We start from the raw sequence: 12,872 nt of genomic DNA on the forward strand, positions 1-12,872 counted from the left end.
ACTATCTCAACCTAGGGAGACAGTCAAGACGACAGGATGGAACTCTCCATTAATGCTTCTGGATCTAAGGCATGAAATCCCTGGAGCAGAGAGTCTGGCCTCTTAGTATAGTATACTCATGTCGGGAAATTGTTTCATGCTTTGAGATTAACTTTTACAAGGGAAATGTGGGATTCTGGGGCATTCTCAAAAGTTTTGCATAATTTGGTGGGACTTAAGTAGTCTTACTGTTTATAAATTTTTGTAAATTAAAGAATGATTATTTGACTAAAAAAGTGGGCTTTTTGGTTCTTCAGGGTCTAAATTGATCTTAGCTGAAGTCTGGCACAGACTACTCCTTTCAGGGAGCTTTCACTCAGATTATTGGGGTTCTCAAAAAACCAAGTATTGTATAAAGCAGAAAATAAATGGTCTTCAAGGAGTATCAGGCCTTTAAGCACAAGACGTCTCCCAAGAGAAAACGGTAATGCCCCCAGTACCCATTTACTTTGACCTTCTTTGGGAGACTGTGTCTGAGTGACTCTTCAGGGACAGAAAAAACCAACTAAATCTACTGAAGTGTTACAATACCCGGAAGGTGGTTTCTTTTTTCTTTTTTGTCATTTCTTTAAAAAAAATTCAAATACAATTGACATACAGTAATGTTAGTTTTGGATATACTTACAAGATGGTTTGACATGTGCATACATTGTGAAATGATCAATGGACATGAGCTTGGGCAAACTCTGGGAGATAGTGAAGGACGGGGAAGCCTGGTGTGCTGCAGTGCACGGGGTTGCAAAGAATCAGACACAACTGAGCAGATGAACAACAGCAACGACAGTGAAGTGCTCACCATGATGAGTCTGGGAACCATCTGTCCCCAAGGTTCTTATAACACCATTGACCATAATTCCTTATGCTGCGTGTCACATCCCCATGACTTGTTGTATAACTGGAGGTTTGTACCTCTCAATCCCCTTCACCTATTCCACCCACCTCCACATCCTCCTTGCTCTGACAGCCAGCCATTCATTCTCTTTATCTCTGAGTCTGTTTTCATTTTGTTTGTTTGTTTTTTAGGTTCAACAGAAGTGAGATTATGTGATATTTGACTTTTTTCACTTGGCAGAAAGTGAGTTCTGCATCCTTACTTTGTGGTCTTACTGAATCCTCAGGAGGTAGAGCTGGAAAAAAAAAAAATCAGTGTGTTATGGCTGGTTCTTTGCACTGAAAATCCAGCTGATTCTGGTTATTTGTAGTAGTTACTGTCTGTAAAGTTGCCAGAACTCTGGATTAGAGCTTCCTGAGCCATTGCTCCTAGGGGATACACAGGCTTAGGTTCCTGTGAGCGCCTGTCACAGTGTTTTCCCAACTGACCAGTTCATAACCTTCTTTCTGTTAAAAGGGACCTTATTTCATGTTGTTGATACATTAACATTGAACTCACGATGAACAGCACTGTAACTCATGCTTGAACTAGGCTTATCTGACACATGCATTTTCTCTACCAGGCTCATCACAGCTTTTCTTGCACTTAGAAATGCTGAAGTGCTTGGGAACCATCTTTTTTTTTTTTTTAACTTTTATTTTTTATTTTATTTAATTTTTAAACTTTACATAATTGTATTAGTTTTGCCAAATATCAAAATGAATCCTCCACAGGTATACATGTGTTCCCCATCCTGAACCCTCCTCCCTCCTCCCTCCCCATGGGAACCATCTTAAACACTGAAATCACCAACCAAAAGCATGTGAGTGTGAAACATGACACAGGATAGATCATGGAAAGGACACTTACTTAATTTTTTTTGGCCTCACCATGTGGTATGTGGGATCCTAGTGCCCTGACCAGGGGTCAAACCTGTGTCCCCATCAGTGGAAGCCTGGAGTCTTAACCACTGAACTGAGAGGGAAGTCCCTGGGACACTTGTTTGTAGTAGGAGAGCTGAGCTGAAACAAGAAGGCAGAGCATTGCCTTGTTCAACCTCAGCTGGGACTGTGCACGTGGGCACTCAGATTTTTTGCTGCTCTGTGTATGGCCATGAACAACAGCAGAAGCACCATTGATAATGGTTTGGGGGTTACAAATAAATTTTAGCTAGTGGGAAAATTCATAAACATCTACTGTATAATATAAGCAAAATAATCCCAGATATTGTAGCAGGAATCTCCCTCAGCTCAGCTTTATAGCTCATGTAGAAAGCCAATCATTCAAGGTAAAAATGTATTTCAAGTTGGTACTATAACCAATATCCAGAACACATTTTTTAAATAGCTTCATGTAAAAGTGAAAAAGTGAAAGTGTTAGTCGCTCAGTCGTGTCCAACTTTGCTTACCCCATGGACAGTAGCTCACCTGGCTCCTCTGTCCATGGAAATCTCCAGGCAAGAATACTGGAGTCGGTTGCCATTTCCTTCTCCAGGGGATGTTTCCGACTCAAAGGTCAAACCTAGGTCTCTTGCATTGCCAGCAGATTCTTTACCATCTGAGCCACCAGGTAATCCCAGCTTCAAGTAAAATGAAGGCTAATTAGTGACTCCCTTTGTTGAATATAAACGACAGTTAACGCCTCTGATGCACTTGGAACATCCTGTAGAATAGGAACAACCTCTTGTGTATCCTCCTGTCCCTGGCATGAAAGGTAATAATGGCCAGCACATAGTGGGACCTCAGAAAGTGAATGAATACTAAATAAATGAATACTAAATAAACTCAGTAAGTGAATGAATACTAAATAAACGAAAGAGCCGGGAGAAATCTGTTCCATGGTGCCTGGGTGCCTGAGGGCACAATAGGAATCTAGTGCATCATTTCAACTTAGATAATTTCCTGTCCATTGTGTTCATTAACTCATGGAAAGGCTTATTAACCATCAGAGAGAGTAGTGTCTTGGATCTGGTATAGCATGGAGGCATCATAGCTGGGCCTGAGGATGGAACAGGAATACCACCAACCATTTTGAGAAAACCACTAAAAAGAGCTGGAACTGCATTGGACTTCTTCCATCTCACCATGGAGCTAGGCTGGCAGCATTTTTTTCTCTAATATTCCTGATACCGACTTCTCTCCACTTTAACCTCACTCCCACACTGCTGTTATTAAAAACCTCTCTCTAGGACATGGATTTGATCATGTCAGTCTGTTGCTTCAAGAACTCCATTCTCCCCTAAGAACCAATTCAAAGCTCCTTAGTGACCTGGCTCCATCCCTCTACCTCAGACTTCAGTCTCTTACCATTGCACCCATGCTCAAGCTAAACTGGACCCATCACTGGAACTCAGCCATGCCTTTAGGAGTTACAGTCGTTGCATAGTGTTGCCTGCTCCTTCACCCAGCTCTTCCTTTCAGCCCTAGCTCAAACACAGCCCCTGTGCTATGTCTGGCAAGATATCAGTCTCTCCCTAAGTAGACTCACATGTTAATGTTCAGTAAACATATTTGAATGAGTCAGTGTATCTAAATATTATGTAGAACAGTGCTCCTGTTCTACAGGACTTTCTCGAACCAGGGACTAATTTGGTGAAAGAGAACTTTTCCAGGGAGCAGGGGGTGGGGTGAGGGGTGGTTTGGGGATGATTCAAGTGTATTACTTTTATTGTGTACTTGATTTCTAATCTAATGCTTCTGCTGATCTGAAGAGAGGTACCGGTCCTCAGGCTAGAGGTTGAGAACCCCTGATCTAGAGAAAACAGGAAGCTTTGAAATGTCTTTAAAATAAAAAGGAGAGGCTAGACCTCAGTTTCTACTAAGGCAAGTAAAAAGCTGTGGCTGCCTTTTTATTAAGTAGCTTTGTCTGTTGTACAGAACTGAGCTTTTCCACTCAGGGAACACCTACACTCGGCCACACTCCACAGCCCCCAATATAAACATCCAGGGACTGGGCTTGATTAAAGTAGAAGCAAGTGAAATTTTATGTGTGCGGAAATTACATTCAATTTCAGATATTATCTGTTTCAATTATTTCCTGCAGATTAACCATTTCAAATATTCCAAATATTTATCGTGGAGCTACTATGTATTAGAAACTGGGCCAGGGGCTTTGACGCATAAAAAAGATAAGCAGAACGCAGGGACTTTGTCTACTGGGATGAAAAATGTGGAAGCACATTTCTGTAAAACAGGATAAATTATACACTTACTTTACTGCAGGTAGTGATGGTCGCACAAAAGAAGGTGAGGCTTATTTTCAACCTGCTCAGTTCCATAGACGAGCTTGGATTTAATGTGAGCCTTAAAGGGTGCATTTGGGAGTAGGTAGGTGGCAGGGTAGACTGAAGGAAGAGCGTGGTTAGAGCGGTTCCAAGGGGAGGGAACCTTGTGAACAAAGGCACTGAGGCAGGGAAGTACAGGGAGCAACAGCAGGAATAAGTACAGGGACAAGTAGTGCGGGGAATGCAGGGCTGAGGGAGGAGCATTGTTAACTAAGACTGGGAAAGCGCAGCATAATCTGCTGTAAAGAAACGTAATGGCATGGACTTCATGCTGTAGTCATTAGGAGCCACGCACAGTTTTAAAACAAAGGAAATACAAGACAGCAAGAGCAGCTGCTAAAATTTGTCAACATTTACTAGGTGTCAGGCACTTTTACTTAATCCTTACTGCAGCACTTTGAGGTGAGTACTATTAGTGTCTCATTTTATAGAGCAAATGGAAAGCCCAGAGAATTTAAGTAACTTTCCCAGGATCTACCACAAATAAGTGGGGGACCTGGGACTCGAAGCCAGCAAGTTTTATTTAAGAACTTGGTTGTGAAGCTGAATGTGTAGGGTTTAGGGAGTCTCTGAACTTTCTCAGTTGTTTGCAAAGTGTTTATATATGAATATGTGCATTTGTTTAAGAGAACATCTAAACTTTAATCATATGAAAAGTATGTTCCATAAAAGGTTAATTAAGAAAGACTATGGTAGCCCTCTCTTTTGCTCTCTAAAGTCCCTCAGGATGTTCAATGCATTATACAGTGACTTTAGGCTTATGTTGCTTCTTACATTGGAAGAAGCAGAAGAATATAGCACCACTCAAAATGAAATGTCACAGCAGTTTGTAGGAATTGTTATTATAGTATTATAAGTGGCAAGCTCTTCTTGATCTGTGAGAAACATGGAAAATGCTCAAGAAGTTCTTTGGAGAGTAAACATGAGCTATCCAGACCTTAAAATTTAAGATAATTTTTAAAAGATTTTTTTAATGTGGACCATTTCTTAAAATCTTTATTGAACTTGTTACAATATTGCTTCTGCTTTATGTTGGTCTTTTGGCCATCAGGCATGTGGGATCTTAGCTCGCCAACCAGAGATAGAACACACACCCCCAGCTTTGGAAGGTGAAGTCTTAACCACTGGACTGCCAGGGAAGTTCCAAAATTTGTGATAATTTGAAGGCAGAAAGCCTGGGTCTACATTGGACAAACATCATTCTTACAAAAGCTAAATAAACTCCTCAAATTTGCAATGTTTTTGAAAAATGCCTAGATGCTAATCTTCTTCAACTGTTCCAGTTTGTCTTTTTACAGTTAGAGGGACTTAGGGGATGAATATTTATTAGCCTATGAGACTGTAAATTCCTTGTGGCCAGTAGTGAATTCAAAGGCAAGTGTCAGATGAATGAATCCACATTAAAAAATTGCCCAGTTTATATCACTTGAGAAATTAAACCAATACCTAAGTTTTGCTTAGAGTGAAAAATATTAATGATTTAAATATGCACATCTTTAAGATGTTACTATCACTAATAACTCAGATGATAAAGAATCTGCCTGTAATGCAGGAGACGTGGGGTTCGATCCCTGGGTCAGGAAGATCCTCTGGAGAAGGAAATGGAAACCCACTCCAGTATTCTTGCCTGGAGAATCCCATGGACAGAGGAGCCTGGTGGTCTACAATCCATGGGGTTGCAAAGAGTCGGACATGATGAGCAACTAACACATCACACAGGCACAGCAAATATGATACTTTAATAACAGAGATCTGGATTCCCTACTTACTGGAGTTTTTTTTTTAACTCCATCTTTGTTTTCACGTTCTCTGTTTTGTATTTTTTTTTCCTGAACTGCTTGAAAGCAGTTCATAATATATAGCCCCCATTCAGATTTCTCCAATGATTAAAAAATATATTTTATCATAGTTTTGTAGCTTTGGAGGATTCAATAAGGATGGTAAATAGCAATTGGTTGTCAGACCTCTTTTTGTCTTTTTTGAATTATCTTGTCTCCCTCCTTTTTTTGTTTGTTCTTGTTTTGTATTTCATGACATTAACATGTTTGAGAAGTCTAAAACATTTGTATCAAAGTGTGTCTTTCAATCTGGGTTCATCTGAGTGTTGGTTTCCTAATGACTAGATTCAGATTCAACAGTGCTAGGAAGAATACACTGCTTCTCTTTAGAACGTATGTGAGAGTTAATCAATGGATTAAGTTGGTGTTCACTGGACCTCTCATTGTACAGGTACCCAATCCCCTTAATAAGTGAGCTGTGGGGTAGTTCTTCAGGAGCATGTGGGTATCTTGTTCCCCAACACTCAGTCATTCATCCAGTGTTTTTAACATTCATCTTAGATCGTTATGTGAATCAGTGACCAGGTTGGTGGTTGCAATATGGTAGTAACTGAATTTTTGAAAGTTACTTTACTAAAGAAAATCTCTCCTTTTTACCCCCATCCCTGTTTGGAAAAAATCTAGACCCCAAAGACAGGTGGCAGAGGAGCTGACAAAAGTGAAATTCAAAAACAACCATCCAAACACGTATTATTACTTTCCGTGTCAGAAGTGTTTTATTTTGTGAGTAGATGTATAGGAAGAAAGTTCTAGGAAAGAGAGAGAGAGAGAAAGGTGTGTCTTTTAGTTTGGGGGATTTGCCCTTAAAATAATAAATCTTTGTTGGTACAGATGAAGAACAGCAAAACAAATCACCTTTCTGATTTCCTTCTAGACTGAGAGCATTCAATTGATAATGAGATGAATTTTCATTCAATGGCCACAATCTGAAAAGATATTTCATGTCTGCCCTCCTATCTGAAAATATTCTTTATACCATAATAGTTCTTTAAAGGCGCGTTAGTTGAAATCAAATGGGCATCTCAACCATGAAATTCCTGTGAAAGGTAGATAGTAAACAGAAATTGTTTAGGAGGGGGGATTCCTTGATCTAGACTTAGAATTCTTTCAAGAATTAGCCTAAAGCTTTTATACCTACCCTGCTCATGACCAGCTCACTCAGTGACTTGGTGTTATCTGATGAGGATCTCATTTCACTTTTGAAAGCAAAGTGTTGTTCTCTTTGTTGAGGTAGTAAGTGGAAGCAGGAAAAGATTGACTCTGGACATTGCAATTGAAAACCCCCCCATCCATCTTGAGATTAGCGAGTACCCAGTATCAGTTCTCTTGTTTGCAGTTCATGATGAAAAGACCTATTTTTGAAGCTTGTTAACTATCCCTCCTGCCTAAACAAAACTATTCTTGAATACTGGGGTCATTACCAGAACTCTATGAATTCATTTATAATTTGCTTTGTTTTTCTTTTCATTGTTTTGTAAGAGGATTTTGGACATTATTTTGTGATCAGGTAGACCTTGGACCCCATGCTCCTTTTGAGCATTTTCATGTCATGTTCTTGAAGTTTGGAAAAGTGATTTGCCCCTACTTTGCTGGTATGGTATGATCACATACCTTTTTCTCTTGTTGAGATCTTGCTGAGTGAGAAATTGGTGTGGCATGAGGTGGTCTGTGAAATTTACTTTAACCAATCCTAATTCTGTGTTTGGAGACAGCTGAATACTCCTTATATTTGTTTGATAATTTCTTACCCTGCATGCTGGATTGTATTACTGTGTTGTTACAGAGTCTAGAATATGAATAAGGTAAAACCTTGCTAATTCAAGCATCTGAGCCTTATCACAAGCCTTATCACAAGTTCACTTGAAGCAAGTAGATGAGCACATTGCCTGGCAAGCACAGTCATTCTCCTAGAGTCTTGAGGTTTCTGCATGGAGTCTCTCCATGACTGTAAGAGTCTCTCCATGACCATGCCAAATTTGCTCTCAGTACTCTAGCCTTGTAGTAGTCTCCTCCAGCCCCAGTCCCTTGGATACAACACAGAGCAGAGAGCCTGGTCCTGGTTTGGCATGCAACTAAGAGCTTCATAGCATATTTGACACTATAATAAATGAGGAGGTACTGAAATATTTCCTGTTTTTAAACACTTTGACTCACTTTCTAAGATGTAGCAGAACAATCTCAAAGAATATTTGGAATTGCAATTTTTTATAAAGAATATTTATTATAAAGGCTTGTATCTTGAGTCATAGAGGTGGGTTCATACTTTTCAAACAGGTTTATACAACACTAATTATTGGAATAAACACTAATATGTTGGGAATAAACACTAATATGTTGGAAATCTTACGAATGAACAGGGCTTCTTATTAATGTGGGCAATCTTACAGTAGTTCACTTGGGGTGAGTTTTTCTTAGAGGTTGACTTATTTAATAAAGAATTGAGCAGACAGTAAGACTGGTTACAGTTCCATGATGGTAGGAGTTGTCATCTTTCTTTTAGGTGTATTCTAGTGTCTCATCTAAAGCAACAATAAGGCTCCATGTATATTTGTTGAATTAAATTTTGAAATTAATGTTGCTAAGTCACTTCAGTCATGTCCGACTGTGTGACCCCACAGACGGCAGCCCACCAGGCTCCCCCATCCCTGGGATCCTCCAGGCAAGAACACTGGAGTGGGTTGCCATTTCCTTCTCCAATGCATGAAAGCGAAAAGTGAAAGTGAAGTTGCTCAGTTATGTCCGACTTAGCGACCCCATGGACTGCAGCCTACCAGGCTCCTCCGTCCATGGGATTTTCCAGGCAAGAGTACTGGAGTGGGGTGCCATTGCCTTCTCCATCAAATTAGTAATAGTTGCTAAATTCTTCTGGCTTTAGTGTTTTCAGTCTGTAGGTCACCGCCTCCCCTGACCTTCTGCGGATTGCTATTTTCTCTTCTTCCTATCTCCCACAACCCTCTTTTTCTACTCTTAATCCTGCTGACCAGTAACTTTTGTAACTTAAGGAGTAGCAAGTCTAAGCTATTGTATTTCATTTTTTAAAAACATTATGATTATGCAGGAAAAAAGAGAAATAGAATATATTCAGACCTTAAAATGATTATATAGAGATACAGCACTCTATAGAAGACTCTGTTAAGATCTTGCAGTAAAAACCAAAACCTGGTGCTTGTCTTCAAGAGGTCAGAGTCTATAGGTAAAATAGTCATATCAAGAGAGCTGAAACATACAAGTCATGGTGTGAAGGTGGGGACTGGGGGACAGCTTACGTAAAGTTGACCATGTCAACTGGAAGAATCACTTTTGGCCTCTTAGCAACCCTGGAGCAGTGTCTCTAAGGATGAGTGCCTCAGGCATTGTGGGTCTTGAGAAGGCATTGTGGGAATCCTCCTGAAAGTAGAGAAGGTAATTCTGTGTTTGTGTGTTGGCTCTTGTGAGAGAAGGAAGACTGTTGTTCTAGTGGGGAATTTGGAGAGTGTAGATTAAAAGATCTGGGAAAAGAAAAGGGCAGTCATTGTCAGTGCCCGTGGATGTGGTGGATGTGCCATGGCTTGGGAAGGAGGGGCAAAGTCTGCTCCTGGAAGGAAGTGAATGAAATTCATGGGGTAATGAACTCAAAGTCTTGGTGAAGTCAGGGAGCAGCTGAAGGTGAAGGAGGGCATTCAGGTGAGCTAACTGAATGGAAAATTTTCTCAGAGGTAGATAAAGTGAGGAGTCGGCTGTGCAGAGACTCAGGGTGTAACCATGGGCATGAATTGCTAAAAATGCACGATTTTTTTATTTCTTCGTTTCCCATGGTATTCTCTTTCCTGGGACAACATCCTAGCCAGTGTCTGTCATGTATAACCTGCCAGGATTGCATACTTTAACTCCATGCCAATTTATAAAGTCCTCCATTTTAGACTAACCATATCTGTGACTCAAAGAACCTCATATATGAAACCTTTTAAAATCAACCTACTCTTGTTGAATTGGTTATTTAGTATTCAATATGGACCATGTGCATACTCTTACTTGCCATAACCCTTTATAGTCATGTGTTTACATGGCTTTATCTCTTAAATAATAAGTCAGCTGGAGGGCTTCCCTGGTACCCTAGTGGTTAAGAATCCACTTTGCAATACAAGGGACATTGGTTTGATTCCTGGCCTGGGATAATCCCACATACTGCTGGGCAACTAAGCTATTGAGACTGTGCCCTTAGACTCCATGAAGCACAACTACTGAGCCTACACGCAGCAATTACTGAAGCCTGTGTTCCCTAGAGCCCATGCTCTGAAACAAGAGAAGCCACTGCAGTGAAAAGCCCCCACTCACCACAACTATAGAAAGCCCTTGTAAAGCAATGAAGACTCAGGGCAGCCAAAAATACATAAATAAATTCTTTAAAAGAATATATATTTTGTTTATTGGGAAAAACAACTTGTGGGGATTGTAGAATAGGGACTATCAAAAAGTTTAAAAATCTGGTGGTATGGGGTGTCCTAATTCGAAGGATTCTTGAGGTTGGATTCTCTTGCTTCTGTAAGAGAATCTTTTCTTTCGTGCCAGTTCACGGGGGCGCTCATTGGCCTCCTTGGGATCCTCTCTCCCCAAAAGTGAGGAGCGGACTTGGGGCCTTAGCCAGCGGAAGACCCACCCGAAGTTCAGACACGAGAGGGCTCCTGTGCTGGAGTGAGTGTCCTCCTTCTCTGGTGGACCTGATAAGACTGAGGAGATCTCTGCAATATCTGTGCCTTGGCTGCCAGTTGCCTTGCTTATTATCTGCCAAGAAGACGAGTGTTAGATATTGTGTAACCTGGACGACAGTGGAGTCAGTATTTGTCCATGTAGGGAGCTCAGATCCTTTAACTGGCTTCCCTAGTGGATCAGATGGTAAAGAATCTGCCTGCAGTGCAGGAGACCTGGGTTTGATCCCTGGGTCAGGAAGATCCTCTGTTGAAGGGAATGGCTACCCACTACTCCAGTATTCTTACCTAAAAAATCCCATGGACAGAGGAGCCTGGCAGGCTACAGTCCATGGGGGTCACAAAGAGTCAGACGTGACTGAATGACTAATACACAACCCAGCTACATATGCTCAATTTCAGTACTCATTAATATTTACACACACACACATACACACTCGTATTTTGGTCATAATCATTGTCTTTACATTCCTACCCTCTTCTGTCTCAGGGCTCCTCGGTGTTTTGCTTTCACCTCTGCTCTATCTCTTTTATAGTGGGAAGTAATGCTCCATGCGTTCCCACCTGGACCCTCCACTAGGCCCGTCCTGTGCTTGCCTGTGAGGCGCTTCTCTGCTCACCTTAGCAAGCTCCTGGTTCTGAAGCCTTGGATGAATCTGTGGAAACTGGTTGACATCTTCATTTTCTAGTGGGTTGAACTTGGCCAAGTCTTGACAGCTACCATATTCTTGATGACTAACCTGAGCCATACCTGGAAGGGAGCTGCTAGGCAGCTGGGAGTCTTCCTCCTGAGCAGATTCAGGGAACACAGAGTCATCATCTTTGTCATCTTTCTGGTTCTCTAGAAATTTCTCAAGCTTTTGCACAAGACCATCCAGTTTGCTGAGAGTCAACTGTGTCTTCTCTTTGGGGTGCTTGTCTTTGTTGTCTCCACTTAGGTCACAGTTAGTGGTCGAGTCTGAATTGTTAGAGGCCATGTCAACATCCCAGGCCAGGGTGATGCTGAGTTTGCAGAACTGCTCTGGGTCATCTTGTATTTGGTCTCGTCTCGCTAGGAGCCTTCCTGTGTTTTCAGTCCGCCATGACCCTTGGATAGGAGGGACAAAGTGCATTGAAGGACCTTCAGAAGACGAGTCTTCACAGGAGAGGGTGTCCTCACAGGAGAGGGTGTCCTCACAGGGGAAATAGCCCACAGAGAGACTCAGGTTTGATTCAGAGCTGCTGGAGAATGAGTGCACCATGGAGTTCGAAGGCTCAAATCTCAGGTCTCCCTCATCCCAGGGATCTTCAAAAGAGAAAATCTAAGTGGGATTGGGGAGAAGAGGAGGGTAATATGGTACTTACCCAATAACATTATCCGTTCTCTTTTCTATTTGGAACTATCCCACTCTGAGAGAAGTTCATCTGTTTTACAATCTCCAATGAAGAACAAAAGAGGCCCTCTCCCTTTAAAAACCTGCTCAATACAACCCTCTCCACTAAGCATCTTCACTGGATGCCTCCTATCATCTATTACTACAGTTGAAAAAACTTGTATCATAAAAGAAAAATGATCATGCTGTAAAATTTGAAAAATATAAAAAAGTATGAAGATAAAAACAAATATGCTTGTGATTCCCCTGTCCAGAGATAATGATAATCATCATGAAAACATTTTGGTGGATTTCCTTATAATCTTTTCTTTTTCTTTATATGTACTTATGTGTATACAATTATATATGTGTATATATATATGTACCGTCATGTGTATATGTAGATATGAAAGTCATATCAGTTGAAACTGAGATTATTATATTTTATGGCACAACCTGAAAGTGACAATGAAAGTAGCTCAGTCCTGTTCGACTCTTTGCGACCCTGAGGACTATACAGTCCATGGAATTTTCCAGGCCAGGATACTGGAGTAGGTAGTCTTTCCCCTTTCGAGGGAATCTTCCCAACCCAGGGATTGAACCCAGGTCTCCTGCACTGCAGGCAGACTGGACTGCAAGGAGATCAAACCAGTCTATCCTAAAGGAAATCAGTCCTGAATATTCATTGGAAGGACTGATGCTGAAGCTCCAATACTTTGGCCACATGATGCAAAGAACTGAGTCACTGGAAAACTGACTCACCCTGATACTGGGAAAAATTGAAGGCAGGAAGAGAAGGGGACG

General features: G+C 41.1%; 2 protein-coding genes across 9 annotated transcripts in view; one reads left to right on the plus strand and one right to left on the minus strand.

Moving 5' to 3' along the window:
• Positions 1–12,872, plus strand: part of PPFIBP1 (PPFIA binding protein 1) — a 212,123-nt gene that overhangs the window by 81,179 nt on the left and 118,072 nt on the right. The window lies entirely within an intron of this gene.
• C5H12orf71 (chromosome 5 C12orf71 homolog) lies at positions 10,487–12,168 on the minus strand. The gene is made up of 2 exons (XM_070370056.1): positions 11,457–12,168; positions 10,487–10,792 (listed from the first exon to the last, which is right to left on the minus strand). Exons 1-2 carry the CDS (start codon positions 11,955–11,957, stop codon positions 10,487–10,489), a joined length of 807 nt encoding a protein of 268 aa, XP_070226157.1. The 5' UTR covers positions 11,958–12,168.

The sequence above is a fragment of the Bos mutus genome, chromosome 5 (assembly GCF_027580195.1).
Source record: "Bos mutus isolate GX-2022 chromosome 5, NWIPB_WYAK_1.1, whole genome shotgun sequence".
NCBI lineage: Eukaryota > Metazoa > Chordata > Mammalia > Artiodactyla > Bovidae > Bos > Bos mutus.